The sequence below is a fragment of the Pygocentrus nattereri genome, chromosome 22, assembly GCF_015220715.1.
Source record: "Pygocentrus nattereri isolate fPygNat1 chromosome 22, fPygNat1.pri, whole genome shotgun sequence".
NCBI lineage: Eukaryota > Metazoa > Chordata > Actinopteri > Characiformes > Serrasalmidae > Pygocentrus > Pygocentrus nattereri.
The window spans coordinates 27,648,686-27,666,662 of NC_051232.1; the positions used below are offsets into that span (position 1 = coordinate 27,648,686).

Genomic DNA, 17,977 nt, shown 5'->3' on the forward strand with positions numbered 1-17,977 from the left:
TGCTGTGTCTGATCCACTCAGACCAGCAGAACACACACTAACACCACCACCACCACACAGGGTTACTGCAGTGCTGAGAATGATCCACCACCCAAATAGCACCTGCTGTGTGAGGATCCAAGGGGGTCCTGACTACTGAAGAACAGGGTAAAAGGGGGGGCTAACAAAGTATCAGAGAATCAGATGGACTACAGTCTGTAACTGTAGAACTACAAAGTGCAGCTATACAGTAAGTGGAGCTGATAAAATGGACGTAGCGTAGAAACAAGGAGGTGGATATAACGTTATGTCTAATCAATGTATTATTTAACTGCTCTTTTGGATGAATCTGGTCAATTACATTCATATGGAGTTTTTATAGACAAGTAGTCGCTTTTTTATACATTTTGAAGAATATAGTGTTGTGATTAACACTGTATCTCTGAGAGGCAAAGACAGAGAAGGAGAGAGACAGAGGGTTGTTAAGAAACTGCTTATGTTTCTCTCTATCCTATGCACTGTAATGATAGCTTTACCACACAGACATCCCTTAACTTGCTTTATGTGAATGTAATTGAAAATGAATGCCTTTGTGCTTTGGAGCATCAGCTTGCCTCAGAGTGACTTCCTGCTGTAAAAATGAGCTAAAATAATTGAAACCGTACCGTTTCTGTACAGATTAAGTGTTCTGGTCAGCATGAAGAAAATGAAAACACAGTTGTAATGAGGGAAAACTTTTTAATTTGCAACAGAGGAAGCTCATGAATCCATGTGTTTTTCAGTAACGTGTAATTCAGTCACAGGTGTTTTCAAAAGATGTTGGGTTACTCGGTATGTTAGGGTACTCGTATCAGTAGTTTTATTTTTATTTAGTTTTCATCTTGGTTTTTGACTTCAGTTTAGTTTCTGTTAGTTTTAGCAATGCATTAATAGTTTTTATAGTTTTGATAGTAACACTTTTCATTCAATTTTTAGTGTTACGTTGAACACTGTGATAGTAGAGAAGAGTAGAATAAAATGAACAAAAGAAGTAGACAGAGCTCGGCTTGGCTCCACCTTTCCTTAAAGACTGCCAAACACAGAAGGGATCCACTTTGAAATTCTTATTAATGCACTGAAAAAATGAAAAGGTCTTCTTCTTATTATTTTTGTAGTGGATATTAGTTTTGATTTATCGTTTTTATTTTTATTACTGTTATGAACACATTTTTTCAGAGTTTTGGTGAGCTATAATAACCTGACACCTTGAACAGTTAACATGCACAAAACTGAACCCTGAACTGAACTGATTTGTATGCCAGGTTTTGAGGTGACGAAGAGTGGAACTGTTTGAAAGTGACAAATTTTCATAGCCCCAATTTTGGACAATTAATGGCTAATCAGTTTAACTGTCTTCAAAAGAGGACAGGCACAGCTTCAAACGGCTTTGTCCTGTTTGTTCCTCTTTATGGGTCCCTTTTGTGCATTTCCGGCACTTGTTATTCCAGAGAAAATCATGAGAGCCATCACATCTTAGCTGTAATTAATTTTTAAACTTTTAACGCGAAACAAGGACAGCGTTTACATGCTAATTAACACAACTCTAAAGGTTTTCTTTTAGGATCAGAGTATCTGCACATTGTTTGTCTGTAGATGAAAGAAGAGGGCCCATTCACATGTTCCTGAAAATGTCTCAACATGGATGCATTAATATTTAGTCTGAAACAGATTTGAAACATATATATATACACAGTGGCAAGAAAAAGTATGTGAAACTCTTGAAATTGTATGGTCTTCTGCATTAACTTGTCATAAAATGTGATCTGATCCTCATCCAAGTCAAGCATATCGACAAATATAATGTGCCCAAAATAATAACGCACAAAAATAAATTTTCTTTCAGGACTTTATTGAACACACTCATTCAACATTTAAAGTGATAGTGGAAAAAGTATGTGAACCCTTGGAATTAATAGCTGGTTGACCCTCCCTTGGCAGCAATAACCTCAACCAGGCGTTTCCTGTAGCTGTGGATCAGACCTGCACATCATTCAGGAGGAATTTTAGCCCATTCTTCCTGGCAGAACTGCTTTAGCTCTGTCGTGTTCCTTGGATGCCTCATGTGTACAGCTCTCTTCAAGTCAGTCCATAGCATTTCTATAGGGTTGAGTTCTGGGCTCTGACTTGGCCACTCCAAAAGGCGGATTTTGTTTTTCATAAGCCATTCTGTTGTGGACTTGCTCCGGTGTTTTGGGTCATTGTCCTGTTGCATCACCCAACTTCTATAGAGTTTCAGCTGGCGTACAGACTCTCTCACATTATGCTGTAGAATTTTTTGATACACTTGGGAATTCATCTTCCCCTCAATGACTGTAAGCTGACCAGGCCCTGATGCAGCAAAGCAGGCCCAAATCATGATGTTCCCTCCACCATACTTGACGGTTGGGATGATATTTTTATGGTAATGTGCAGTGCCTTTTTTTACGCCAGATGTATCGCTGCGTGTTCTTTCCAAATAGTTCAATCTTAGTTTCATCTGTCCACAAAGCATTTTGCCAGTACCGTTGTGAAGTGTCAATGTGCTCTTTCGCAAACTTCAGGCGTGCAGCAATGTTCTTTTTAGTAAGCAGCGGCTTCGTTTGTGGTGTCCTGCCATAGACACCCTGCTTGTTCAAAGTTTTACGAACTGTAGATTCATGAACACAGATGTTAGCCTGCATCAATGCCGCCTTCAAATCTTTGGCTGTCACTCGGGGTTGTTTCTTTACCTCATTGATAAGTCTCCGTTGTGCTCTTGGGGTCATTTTGACTGGGCGCCCACTTCTTGGCAGAGTAGCCACAGTCCCAAATTGTCTCCATTTGTAGATTGTTTGCCTTACTGTAGACTGGTGAATTTCTAAAGTCTTTGAAATTGCTTTGTAACCCTTTCCAGCTTTATGTAAAGCAACAATTTTTGATCGTAGATCCTCTGAAAGCTCTTTTTGGCGAGGCATGGCTTAGATACGCATATCCTTCTTGTGTGGAGCAAACTCAAAAAGTCTAAGTGGTTTTTATCAGTCAAAGTAGCTCTAGTACACACCTCCAAACTCATTTTCTTAACAAGACTCCAGGTATGACTCCAATTAGCTTTTTTGAGATCATTAACTCAAGGGTTCACATACTTTATCTACTAGCACTATAATGTTTTCATTGTTGTTCTCAATGAAGATATGAAGGATAAAACATATTTTGTGTTATTATTTTGGGCACATTATATTTGTCGATATGCTTGACTTGGATGAGGATCAGATCACATTTTATGACAGGTATGAAAATTTCAAGAGGTTCACATACTTTTTCTTGCCACTGTATATATATATATATATATATATATATATATATGTAACAAATAAACAGAACATTCAGTTTTGCAGTCATGCAAGGGTGCAGATAGCTGAAAGCATCCAAAAGGCCAAATAATAAATTAAATCCATTCATCCTTTTTCTTCCACTTCTGTGGGTAGAAAGGCATTTTTTTGATAGAAGAAAAGAAGTGGATTAAAAAGGGGTAGGGGGATATGGAGGCAGTGGAGCATTTCCAAGCTGGATTTGGCACTTGGGTTCACAAGAACAGCTGCATCCCCAAGGGTCTAAAGGTCTAGTCGGTTTTGTTCATATTCAACAGTGTAATTGGTGCCTCAATCTAATTGTTGCCTCATAGGTATGAGACAAGTATGCACTTTGAGTTAATTTATAATAAATAGAGTTTGGCTACAACAGCCACAATAGCTCATAGCTGCATCTCTTGGGCCACTGTGGTCACATAATTTTAATAAACGGTCAGGTTTGAGTGGCATTGGCCACACATCAATTCTGCAGATTACTACATGTTGTTATGGAAATTATTTACCCACAGTGAATTTATGAGCACCTCATACTGCTCTGAAACTTCCCATCTCTAAAATTTTACATCATTGTAATCTGAAGCAACATACTGTTTGACCAAAGGCTGCTGGGCAACAGCAGCTGCAGTGCATTTTATTTGGTGTTTAACAGGAGCTTAGTCAGTCAAAATCACTGGCACTTTGTCTCACCATGATGCAATTACAGGCTTGGAAAGCTCCTGCCTTTTCAAAGAAGTACCTCCATGTTCTCGGGGGAGATCTTCTTGGAAAAACAGAGGTGTGCAGAAGCTTACTTATTTGTGGTTGGAAAAAAAAAACTAAAAGAGATGCAGGAGGAGTTCTGTTGCACCTTGTTTTGCCTGGTAGACAGAAAAAAGTGCCAATCCCTGCTACTTAAAGTTGTTTAAAAGTTGAGGAATGCTAGTTCAGGCCTCTCTTGTGTTTGGACAAGATGCTGGGCTCAGTTTTATTGTTCAGCTGTATGTGTTGGTTGTTCATTTAATTTTGTACTAGTTGACTTATCCTAGCTCCACCCATGAACATTATTTCATAAAGACTGTTACTAGGTAGCCACTAGAGCATATATAGGTCTGTTGATGGCAGTGCATACTTGTGCCTGGTTCTTCATCACTCACCCTCAGGCAGGTTTCTTGAATTAGTAAGGCAACCTGCACTGGCGATGTAAGGTCAATAGTTCTGGGACTAGCCACAAAGACGCCTGGAGAACAGCGAGATTAGACACTGTTAGAAACACTCACACATCGAGTGACACCAAAGCCATTTCGCTTCCTTGTTTGTTGAAGTGCACAGATGCATACAGTGAGCTCAGCGGTTGTTTTAAGCTGCCAAGGACTGGTTGGCAGGACTTATGAGGAACCATAAGCCATGCTTCAAAACTTGTTAAATGTGCACAAACTGATTTAGTGTTTGTAGGATCCCAAGATATAGCTTGTAAAATCTCCTCTGGAATATCTATTTTTCTCTTGTTCTTGTATGTACTGTACATCATGGTTCATTTTCACATCAAAGCTCTTGTGACAGCCACCATATTGTATCATCATAACAAGCATGTGAATTATTTGATGAAATAGTAATTGAACCACATTTATGAGGTAGGAAATGTCTAGAGAAACATCTGTGGAACAAGTTACACATTAAATATGTAACAGCTTATTCAAAATTCCTTTTGCATGAGATGGCACAGCTATAAAGAAAATCACGGCAGGCCTGCAGCTTATTCAAGTCCTGCCATTTACTATCTCGTATCGGCTTGAAATGGTCTACGTTCTCTTTTTGTTCATATCCAAAAGCCGAAGTAAACCAAGCCCTTCAGTCATAAAGCATGCCAATAGAAAGTTTCAAGCTTAGATGTTTGTAGCTATTCACAGCCTATCTTTCTTTTAGGCAACATCCGTTTCAGGTTTAAGCCAATTCTCATTTAATGTTTTTTTGTAGGTTGTACGTGTTTTTAAAGGTAAATTACATGTGAAAGTGCTGGCTGTTAATTTACTGAGTTTACATGCAGCAGTAACATCAGACAGCAGTAAAGTCTGTCAGCTGCACATCCATGGTAAAATCAGCCAGTCACAATGACCGTTAACCAGTGTGTTATAAGAAATTTAAAGGCCCAGTTTAAAGTCTGACCTGCAGTACAACAACCCTCCAAAAGAATCCTTTTACACCCTGTTCTGACCAACTACCACATCCGATTTTCACCTCTTGGCCTGCGTCCTGTGTTAATTCTCCATCCTTTAGCAGAGCTAATGGTTTTAAAGTAAGATTTTAATTAAGGTAAATGGCAGGTATGAGCATTGCCACAGCGGCCTCACGGCTAATCCTCCTGTAATGAGTTTCATTATGCATGGGTCACAGTACCAAACCTGAAGGAACTGTAGGGACGAGCTTCAGACAGAATGCGATCTGGCGGAGGTCACACTGAGCTATTTCATACACTTACCTGCTTTTGAGCTTAATCAGTCTCAGATCTCTTTACCAGGACCCTGTCTGGCAGGTAGAAAGCTCCAATTTATGTCCGCAAAAAACAACAAAAAAAAAAAAACAACGCTTGTGAGCCAGAGAAATGAAAAGGGAAATCAAAAGGAATTTTATCCAGAAACTTTAAAAAGTTCTCAGAAAACATTCTGAAATTAAGGTTGACCTAAACAGCTTCAGATAAAGGTGCCAAAGGAGCGGTTATTTTTTATATGAATTTCAGTGAAGTGGATACATTAAGCACAGTCATTTGACATTTTTCCAATTTTTAACTAATGATTTACACTCCTGATCTGTTTACTGAAATTGAAGCAGAGGGCACTGTGTTTGTGCTTCCAACATTAGGGGTTTTTGCAGAAAGAGAAGAGCTCTTTTTCGGCTAAATAAAGAACACTCAGATGTTCCCTATCAGAAATAATTGGAACCTTTCATAATAATTAGAGTTTGGAACAGAGCATTACGCTTTCAAGAAGTGATTCTGAAACAGACTCGGAACACACAGTTGCGGGGTTTATTAGAGAATTGTGACTATAAAGGTATGCAGGGTTTCTACTTTATTCTCTGAGCAAACCACACAACTAGTTGATTCGGTCCATTTTCTAGTAGTATGTTCAACACTATGGCCAACCAGGCTGCAGTAGTTAGTGATGCAGTAGAATTAAATAAATGGCAAAAAACTAGTATTTCTCATCATCTTGTGGATTATATGGATATAATGGGTCAAAGTAAACAGGTGTTTCAACATAACTTATTCCTAGCACTACGAGTCATATTCAGTTTCAAACCAAAAGTTTACGTTAGGAGCTCCAGCGCCCTTAGACAGCTATAGGCTGACACTACTGCACCATACATTATTTTCTTTCGTACATCTGTGTAAATATGGCCAGTAGTTAACACTGGTAACTAGTGAACATCACAGGAATCGTACTAAAGCCCAAACGATAAACAAACGTCACTCTCCTCCACTATATGCTTGCTTGTGTCCTGATTTGGTTAGCGTTTGGCAATGAAACGCATTTTGTCCTTTTTGCAGAAGAGAATGCAGGCCAAAGGGGTTAATCACTCCAAATTACACATATTGAGAGAGCACTGATGTACCTCTCTGTATTTGGAGATGGCTTGAACACATGTAGCTGTAAACTAGAGATGGGAGAAAAAGAAAAAGAGAGGGGGGCATGGGGGAAGGGGGTTGAGAGGGGGATTTGAGACTTGGAGCTTCTTTTTTTGCTATCTCAGGAGTTAAAAGGAGTCCATAGCCTTGAACTCGCTGAGGGCTTGGACTGGAGAGATGTGTTTCTTCTGAGAGCCCCTCCGCACACGGGTTTGGCATTCCTCTGGCTTCTCCCGCTTGACCAGTGGCTTCTTCTCTGGAGCCTTCATGCGCCAAGAAACCACAGGTGAATTGACAGCTGCTGTGCCATACACTTTCTGGTACTTGGTGGAGGCCACATACGAAGCCTTGACTGTCAAAACCACAGCATTCATCAGGTTCTTGGCTGCCTGGATGAGAGATGTAGCGCTGTCCAGCTAGAAAATAATGAGAGGGATGGTGATGTAAGAGCCAGGTTAAGAAGATTTTGGTAGTGCCAGTGGTGAAAATGCTGGACACTGTGCTTGTTTTGTAACATAAGAGGGTGAAGGTTCGTTATCGTTAAGTGACTTTTTTAAGACTGTGAAGCCTAAGAAACATTCCATTTGTGTTAGCTGCTGAATTACTGATGCATAATGTAGTGGAGCAACATTGTTTTTAAAATGAAAAAAGAAAGATAATGTTTGTGTTCTGTGGATACTTAACTAAAGCTGTCATTAAGAAATTCTTTTACATCCAGCTTATTGTTTACATAGCCTGTTCTGAACTGGGACAGATAAACGAGCGCTGCTATGGGTGAAGTCAGGTGACTTTCCAGTCGGGGCTTTATTTCACTTACAGTCAGCACATTATGGGCTGTGTGCTTCCATGCAGCGTAACACGAGCTGGTAATGACCAAAAAATCAATGCAAACAAAATTCTGTTCAGTACATTTCAGGTGTTTCATGGGGTAGACATGGTTTCCAAAAAAAAAAGAAAAAAATATTGCAGTCTTTTCAAAAGTCCTAGTCCTGTGGTCTGTGCAGTATTTCTCCAGCAGGCATAACCTCAACTTTTACTCTACTGCTGGGCAAAGGTTTTTTATCATTAACTGACATTGCCTTTAATAGCCTGTAATCAATTAGCTTTGTCAATAAATATTTGTTTGCGATTGGCTTCCATGAGTGTTTTTTTTTTGGCATTTTCAGATGAAATCATTAAACATTTTATGACTGCACATTGCTAATGTTTGTAAGTCTACATCATTAACATGTTTATTTTAAATTGAGAAACGATTGTAGTGCAGTCCAGAACTTCTCCTTTGCTGTTTGGCTTATTCTTGCATGTACTTATCTTCCACTATCAATTATGGCTACTGTACGTTGTTAGGCTATGTTAATGACAATTTTCTAACTATGCTAAGAGATGAATGTAATGTGATGATGTATTACATTGTCATCGCAAATGTTTGGGTTGCATGTTTTAAAATGTGGACTAAATATGCAAATATTAATTTATTCATAAAAAGATCATTTAATAAAAACTAAGGAATTCATGGTAACACTTTCTATGAATGTCATGTTTGTAAAATCATCTATAAACACAATTACATTATAATGCAATCATAAATATTTATAAAAAATGCATTTCATGTTATAAGCCATACGTATTATAAATTATGACTTGTTAACATAGTGCATTATAAGTAATGTTCATGACAAATTATAAGAGCAAATAAGTCGTATTTGTCCGCTCTAAGTAAAGTGAAGTATACTGTACTAAAGCCTCCTCCAATATTAAGAGTGAGGCTTCAAGTTGAAGTATTTACTATAGAATTTACTGAAACACTAAAACACAGACAATAAAGTGTCAGATGTCAGATTTTAAACTAGTGCTGCCATCAGTGTTTTACCCAATGTGGGAAATTCAATGTACACCACTGTTAGATTAGCACTAAGTTAGCAGTGCATGTCTCAGAGAATGCTAGCAGAAATTTGCATTACTGTACTGTCGTGTACTGATGTCAGAGAGTGAATGTTTCTAGTGCTTGATGTTAGAACCAGTGAGGAAACAAATTATAAATTATATGACAGCACTCGACTATCTCACCTCTCCCTCTCCACGCCTTCACTCCACTGTGACTTCATACTCAATGTCAGAGGGGGTTCAGTGGGCAGGGCTTGGGTACTCGGTTTGCTCTGATGTAATGTAACATTTAAAGTGAGACGCTGGGTAAGAAAAGGATAACGTAGCAGTAACTCTAGGCTGGACAGCCTGTTTGGAGCATCTGAATATTCAGGACTGAAGCCCCAGAGATGCAGCCCTAACAGCATCAGCGATGAGAAATAAAATATTAGAAATCCCAGGGCGTAAATAAACTTTGTGTTTGTTTCCGCTCTCCAAGCTGGGGCTGACTTCTTTGGCACTGACAGTATAACATGTTATTAACACTACTTATAATCCATTATATTAACAATTCATAATGTATAATAAACATGGCTATAAAGTGCAAGTCAGTGTAATTATTTTTTATAAATATTTATAAGCATGTTTATAACACCTTATGAATACATTATAACATTTTATAAAAGTGTTCATAGATGCTTACAAACGTGACATTCATAGGAAGTGTTACCACATTCATTTTGATCAGTTTGCATGAGGAGCATAATTATGCTGCATGCACCAAAATGCATGCGCACATAACTTGCAGACCCCTCTCCTTGTCCTGTCTCTACAGAGTCACTGCATATGTAGTGGTAAAGGTGATCTTGCAAGAACGTACCCCTGAGACAATGAGCTCCCCTCCCAGGTTCTGGACTTCAGCCTTGACTTTGCTGCAGATGTTGAGCTGGTGGCAGTAGAGGGCGATTCTCTGCAGGTAGGCCAGCAGGTCCTGCTTGCAGGCTGAATCAGGACACTGGAGGCAAGAGAAGATTTGGGTCTGGATTTGTTTCAAATGAAAATGAGCCCCCTGTTCACTTCACTTGCTACTGTTCATACTACAAGAGCCATGAATTCTAAATGTGTGGGCACTGCATGACCTGTACTAATATGTAACAGACTGATATTCTCGTAGGCCAGATTGTGACAGTCGAGGCATGAGGAGAAAGGTTTCGATTCATTCTAAATCAAAATGAGGCTCTGCTCACATCCCATTACCACCTTTTACACGACAAAGCTGTAAAATTCCTATACATGTGACTCTACATGGCCTACAATATGTTACAGAACACCTGTAAGTGGAATCAGGACAAATACAGTCAAGAAAGACTGCTCACTACCTTGTTCCTATTTTCTTTAGAAAGATATAACATGTTTAACTCTGTTACAGAATGACATGTATAGCAGTGTTTCCAGCACAAAACTGTCCACTCAAATCCACTGAATTTTCTTATGGAATTATTTGGTTGTACTAAAACAAAACCAAAGAAAACTTCATATAGCCTGAAAGACGGTTAAACAAAGCTCTCCTTTAGATTTGTTTGTAATTGTGTCTGGACTACAGCTTTGTTCTGAGGGCAAACACTTTCGCTAGAAGCTGAATAAGACCTGTGATTTATCTTCCGCCCTCTTGTTCTTGGTCCAAACTTGAGTTGGTGCCAGTGAAAGGTAATGAATGAGTTCATTTTATGAACATGGGCTTGAGATAACCACAGCAAAAAACAAACACTACCTGTAAACACAGCCACATCATAAAAACCTGCTCTAATTTATCAAATGTGTGGGAGATTAAGCTGGGATTCTCTCCTCTCCCAATACAAATCAATAAATATTGACCACCTGGCAATACTGAGTCCTGATTGTTTTTTTTAGGCATTGGTGGTTTTTGTAGATAATTCTGTACTAAAGTTAGTAATCCAGTCTAGCCAAGTTATCGTATTATTACTATTAAAATTCTTTATTAAAATCACATAATTTGTATTATCTGCCTCATGTGGCACACTGTGAACTAATAAGTTTAGTTCTTTGGACATTTTTTTAAATGGCCAGTTAATAATGTCATTAATGTGCTACATACATACAATATTTCAAACTGCTCTAACATGCTCTTGGCTTTCAATGTGCAGTTGCTCCTACCACTAGTTTACCACTGTGGCAATTAAACTGATATTACAGAGTTCAGAATTGTTTCGGCTAAATATATCTGATATTGATACTTTTAAATATGGCCTGATCCGCTCTGAAGGCAATACAAAAGGTCAGATCAGATCAAGACATCCATGTTTGTGCTATGCTTTGCCATAATTTGCTCTTAAGTTTGCTAATTAGCCAGTATGTTATTAGAGAAATGACTAATTCTGCAATGCTGTGGGCCTCTAGGATAAAGTCTGATTCAGAGACAAAAAGAAAAGCCACATGAACTGCATGAACTTTTGTTTTATCTTCACAGCAAAGATTTGAATCCTTTGACTTAAGCAGTATACTTCACTGACAGTTTTACCCATTTCCTCCATTAATTTTACATGCTCTGTGCTAGGTCTGCATAGCATACAAGTGTTTATTAATTCAACACATCAATGTATGAATGTGCCACACCATACTAAGTAATCAGACGTGTTGGTCAAGTGACCTTTTCTTTTGTGCAGTTGAGCTGAAGATGAAGTGAAAGTGACTGCATAGGTAAGACAGGGAGCGGAGGAAGAGATGAGGAGGCGTAGAAGAGTCAGAAGAAGTGGGTGGCTATGTCCAGAGCTGTGGTATTTTAGAACCGTTCTCCAAATCATTAAAACAGTTTCTTTTATATACTAGTTACTAGTTTATTGAAAATACCTACCTTGTGTCTACGCTCGTTTACCACAAGCTAAAGGACCGTTTATGACTAGATATTTTTTGGGTGCTTGGCAGTCACAGCAGTTACACTGACATGCTGTGGTATGATAGTGTGTGTGGTGCTGGATCGGCTGTATGAGTTACAGCAGAAGCATAGAGTGGTCCTCTGGTCAGAAACTGACCATTTATAAAGGGCTAGAAGGTTTTTTGCCAAGTCCTTTGCCTATTTTAACACCCTTCCAGGCCTATTGCTTCTAAGGAGCAGACCGTTCCGGCTCTCATTAAACTTGTCAGAGTAGGAGGTTCTTTCTGGATTTATTCAATTTGTTTGGCATGCAATGGCCAAACTAGCCTCCTTTGGGGGAGTCTGGTTCCACTCCTGAATGCCCACATCCCACGCTCACTAGAAATCCAAACCCTGGACTCCATCCTTCACTCTGTGCAGGCCCAGATGGCAGGGAGATGTAAATACTTCGCTAGTGAGGGAGAAAGGTTTGATAAGGGACACGTCAGCCACCTGTTCAGCTTAGGCTACAAATATGTCAGAAATCTGCCAGGAGAAGAGGGGAGGTGTTTGGAGAGCAAATCCAGTGTCACATACATGCAGGTTTAATGAAAGCTGGATCTCAGATGTTCAGCTTCCACGATTGCATGTGTGTACATGGGAGCTGTGTGAAAATGGGTAGTATCGATCTCTGGGCTTGTATCATTTTGTAGTTCACCACGTGCAGCTGGACAGAACTTTGTAAAGTGTGGGAGGTCAGCGGTTTTGGCTGTAGAAGGCTACAATTTTACTGTTTTTGAGTAGGACAAAACATATTGGCATTGGAACATTTTTGAGTAGCACAGTGTCCAATGGAGTATTTTTCAAAAATGCCATTCATTATTTCCACAGGCAAGACTTATCTATGTAATTATTTGGACATGTGGCTACCTACAAAATGACATGTGACCTCAGAGACTGATAGAAAGAACTAAGTAGGGAGTGGCCAGAAGGCTGAAGCACGGAAAATTGGACAGAGAGAGCGAGAGAGAAAGATTCTTTCTGATGCATTTCAACACTCGGATTACTGCCCCATCAGCAGGGCGATCTGGTTCCTCTCCCGGCGTGTTTTTTTCCTTTATCTAAGGGAAAAGGAATACCTCGCAAGATCAACAAACACACCATGCTGGCAGGCTATTGGTGACTTCAGCCACTTCAAAGCTGAGCAATCTTATGGAACGAGGGGGGACAGCTTATTCGAAACAACAATGTGCGGGCACACTAATGCTTGTTTTTATATGTTGTTAGGACATGTCATATTAAAAATTCTGTAGTTTTACATTACAAGAATTAATACAATGTTCATTTAAAAAGATACATTTCTATGTATTCTTTATCTGTACTGTCAGTGCTATACAGCTTTCTGGGTGATTTTAAAACCATCTAAAGAACTGCTCACCATTCTGGACACATTTAAAATGTCTTTACTTTCCACAGCTTCTTACTAATGATTTGAAACCTGTGAAATTGTGTAGCACTATCATATCAGAATCATATATTTATGTACAACTTTTTAAATAGTTTCAAAAACACTGATTGCAAACTTTTTAAAAGATTTTTAAGCCTAAACCTAACCATAAAGCTTTACTTTAGGAACCAAACAGAAATGGTTATGCCCTTTCACACTGAAAACCTAAAACAGCTAAATATTTTCTCAGATTTTCCTACACATCAAACATTTTTTTCTCTCTAACACTCATTCTAGTGTTTGTCTTCCAAGGAGCTGCAGTGATTGATTAGATATTAAAAAGGTGCTGTCAGCAATTTAGAGAGAAGGTGCTCAGTTGATAATGAATGCAACACCTCAGAGGTGCTAATTTGATTAAAGGTGAAACTGGGCTTTGATCCTACACCCCTCTGTTCTCGCCTTTGGCCAATCTACTGATGCAGGCCAGCTTTAACTTTGGCTCACCAGGAAAAGAGAGAAGGAAAGAATAAAGCAGTGATGGACAAAGGGAGATCGACCAATGTACACTAGAGACTAAGACTAAATTAAGTATGGAAGCAAGCCATGATTTTTTAGTTTAGGTTTTAGTTAATTCACTATAACCCAACACACGTTTACTGCCATGTAGTTTAAGCTACATCATGACAGCGTATTTAATGGAAAAAGCCATTGCAGACGTTGTTGATAACAGGGCCTAACACTGAGCAGTTTTTAATTATTTACAAACTCTCATCTCTTACTGTTTATTTAAATTAAGCTAGTGTTACTTCCACATATTCGGCCTATTAGTGTGGCAGAACTTTTCCTAGATCTATGCAGTGGGGTTTTCTCTAACCTGGTCAGCCACAGCGCGAGCCAGTTTGTCCATTCTGGAGCCAGCTTCCGCAATCTTCTTGGCAGCATTGATCACGTCGGACGAGTTCTTCAGCGGGCCCTTTCCCCTTTGAACACATTTACAAAAAATTGCTGCATTACAACCGAATGGCAAACGTGGCATGTTGTGACAAATACACCATAATGCACCCTCACTTTATTGGAAACCCTTATCTTACTTATCTCTACTTAGACATTGTAACTCATTTGTTACTGCACAATTAGTGTTAAGCATCATTTATCAATTCTTGGTGGTTTGTGACCACAGACCTGCTCTTAGCTTGATATTTTTGGGTGGTGTACCAATAAATAGCATAAACACACACTACCATGCCACTACCATGTCAATACCACTGCTGTGCTGAGAATGGTCCCAAATAATCTGATCATCAGCAGTGCTTAGGTCAGAAGCTGACCATAAATAGGATAGAAGATAAATTGGCAAATTGTGCTTAAAGTCTGTAATTTGCACCTATACAGTAGGGAGGAGTTTCTCATGAAGCGGCTAATAAGTGGAAGTAGAAGGGAGATGTTTTACTTAATTTGGGCAAAGTGAGTGTGTGGTGATTTTGAATCAAGACAACAGGCATTACGTTTCCCTGTTGTTTTCTGTGGTAGAACCTATACAGTCAAAAAATGCCAACTCCAAAAAAATAAAGATTGCAGACAGCATGAGGCAAAGCCTGTGTCCAGCTCACAGCTCTGAAAATGGAGTCTGTTTTCCACAGAGGATCACAGTAGGAGGTAATAATATATTAGTCAGGGTGCAGTCATGCAGTATGAGTTGGAGAGTGTAAGTGTGCATTGCCTGGCCAAAGTTTGGGGGTGCTTAGGTTTCAAAAATCTTTATAATTCAAATTACTAATTATAAATAAATTAGAATTCTTTAAAAATGCCAGAAATGATGGAAAAAAGACAGCCTGAACATGAATAAAACTGAACTAAATTGAAAGCATACTGCAGACACTTTTGTGTACATAGATGACTGATTTTATTCCAAAAGCCTACAGTGTACAGTGGCAATAACTACTATGCTATATAATTACCTATGATGATTGGTATAACAGCTTTTTCAAAGAGACATAATTAGTAGTTTATCAGCAAAATTCTCAGTGCTGTCGTGATGCAGGCATTGGTGACATCACAGTTGACTAAAGTGAAATCTACAGGGGATGCCCCAGAGTGGTGAAACTCATGGAACTCTGACCCACTAGTTTTATTCCCAGTGAGAGGCCTGGCCAATTTTATTTTACCAGAAAGGTTCTTGTACAAAAGGGCAGAGGCTCTAACGCCACCCACCCACCATCTGTGCACAAGTCTGATGCAAAATATACCCAAAGTAATATAAAACAGCTGTTTGAGAAGCGAAACGTGAGACATTTTAGTCAGAAAGCATCAAAGGATGGCTACCAAACTTTTGACAGACAGTTTATGTGGCTGTTTGTCTGTACCTGGTGAAGTCAGTCATTTCCATCATGATCATGCACATCTGCTTGGCCAGCACGATAATGTCATTGCCGTTGTCATCCCACTTGGCCACCTCAGCATCCAGTTTACTCTTCTCCTGTCGGAAACTCTCCACCTGCTCTGCAATCTTAGCCTTCTCCTCTTGAGGGAGCTGAGCCATGATGGCCTGAGAGAGAAAAAGAAAAACAAATAAAGAACGAATAACATAAATACAATAAAGCAAGAGTAAACAAGTAACAGAAATTTATCAACAAGTGGAAGTAATGGAAGCTCAATTCTTCGTGGCAGACTTTCAACAAGGTGTTGGAAACGTTCCTCAGAGATTTTGGTTGGTTATTTGAGTTCCTGTTGCCTTTCTATCCTCTGGAACCAGTCTGCCCATTCTCCTCTGACCTCTCACATTAACGAGGCATTTTCGTCCACACAACTGACCGCTCACTGGATATTTCCTCTTTTTCGGACCGTTCTCTGTAAACCCTAGAGATGGTTGTGTGTGAAAATCCCAGCAGATCAGCAGTTTCTGAAATACTCAGACCAGCCCGTCTGGCACCAACAACCACGCCACGTTCAAAGCCCCTTAAATCCCCTTTCTTCCCCGTTCTGATGCTCAGTCCGCACTTCAGCAAGTTGTCTTGCTCGTCATGCCTAAATGCAGAGTTGTGACCATGTGATTGGCTGATTACCTATTTGTGTTAACAAGCAATTGAACTGGTGTAATAAAGTGGCAGGTGAGTGTATATTTAGAGTAAGGAGAGTATGTGAAGATTTTTGAACAGTCTTGTTTTAAAACAGAAAGACTGATTGATGCTGTTTCATTGTCTTTAAATAACAGCTGTCCAGTTCTCCTTTATCCCTCAAAAAGCTTTCACTGTTCTCTCCCCTGTGTATAACTGGAAAAAAAGAATGACATTGTTTCACCCCATTAAAATGCCACTGAATAAAGTTTTTAAACTTAACACTTAATCATACAGTAGGACCTTCTGGAACCTCGTGACATTCTAGACTCATAAAGAGCAAATCCATTCTCGTTTCTTTTTTTCTGCTCTGGTAGGGGAATAAATTTTCTCTGCGTAGCAATTCTGAGAAGGTCCGAAATGGCATTAATCTCTTTTGCAAGGTCACAGACACAGATGGGGCCCAAATATTATTTGTGAGATAAATGTATAATTACCTCACTTCTTACACAAGTCCATGAATTATGCATTTGTTCAAAGCTCTGTCAAAGAGGTGAAAGAGGCACCAGGGCAGGATGGGTGGGTGCTGGTCAAGTAATACTGACTGCTCTCATATACAGCTCCAGAGATATTGAGGTGAAAAATTATTTAGTGAAAATGTCTTTGTTAAATTTGAAAAGTCTAGAGGTATTACTGCTACATTGCTGTACTACTTCAAATCTAATTACATAATTCTGCATGACATTTACATATGATTTAAATTCTGTATTGACAGGGTTTTTTTTTTCCAAAAATGTAAAGCTGATGCCTTTTTCATTCCACAAAACAAGACTATACCCCTGACAATAACGTTTCAGCAAATTATCATAATTTGACATCATATGATCTAACAAATAACTAGTCTGTCACAAACTATCCTTTTCAAAAAGAAAATACATGAATAGAGATGTCACATATCAGATCAGTGTTTAATCGTTACTCTGATTAATCAAAACTGTAATAAGCATCTGATCTGAACCACGCTGAATGAGCTCATGCACTCAATCAGAAACTGTTGTAGTGCATCCAGCAGTAAAGGCAACAAGGCTTATTTTATGGTAGAAAACGGTAGCACACAGGAAGTGCTGATACATTTTACCATGGCAAAGGATGAGAAGCTTTGGTTTGATAGGGTCAATATGCCTTAGTATTCAGTTAGTAACCTTGAGACCTTTAATTCAGTACCTGCAGTGAATTACTATGAAACTAATAACCTATGAGTCATGTAGTGATGACGTATGTTTGCCTACAAAGGAGCCTTTGGGATTTAAGGGGTGAAAGATGCCTGAAGCCTGCATGGTGTTTAGCATAAATGCTAGCAGAGGATCAGATGCTATGGGCTGATTGCATTTTGGGGAAGATATGCTGCTAGCAGTAAGCGCTTTTCTTCCTCTGTCCTACTTCAAAATTCATTTAGCTCAAATCCCTCTTTCCTGCTCGCCGATAACAAGTGCAAGGCCAGGGAGCTTAACACTCCGGCAAATCCTTCCCCATACAGACCCGTGCCAACACACTCACAACCCGAGCTTGTGTTCCTGCCCCGGAATTAGAAAAGCACTCTCTACATACACAGCCTAACGACGCCTTTTAATGTGTTTCAGCTGAAGCACGAGAAGCCCTGCTACTTTGAGCGCAATTATAAGGCTGACCTATCAGCAGCAATATCCAATCACAGAGCTAATGGAGGTGGCTCCTGCAGAAAAACCGCAAGAGTGTGTGTATGTGTTTGTGCTTCTGGAAAAAATGTTCCAGTACGCA

At 39.3% G+C, this 17,977-nt stretch overlaps 1 protein-coding gene across 1 annotated transcript in view; it reads right to left on the bottom strand.

The window, feature by feature from the left end:
- Window positions 1-6,323: 6,323 nt before the first annotated feature.
- ctnna2 (catenin (cadherin-associated protein), alpha 2) overlaps window positions 6,324-17,977 on the bottom strand; it is a 539,090-nt gene continuing 527,436 nt past the window's right edge. Inside the window, exons 15-18 of the mRNA XM_017709467.2 lie at window positions 15,491-15,672; window positions 14,002-14,107; window positions 9,689-9,823; window positions 6,324-7,361 (exon numbers count right to left, since the gene is read on the bottom strand). Coding sequence (XP_017564956.2) covers window positions 7,074-7,361; window positions 9,689-9,823; window positions 14,002-14,107; window positions 15,491-15,672 — 711 coding nt within the window. The 3' untranslated portion in view covers window positions 6,324-7,073. The remainder of the gene's footprint in view (window positions 7,362-9,688; window positions 9,824-14,001; window positions 14,108-15,490; window positions 15,673-17,977) is intronic.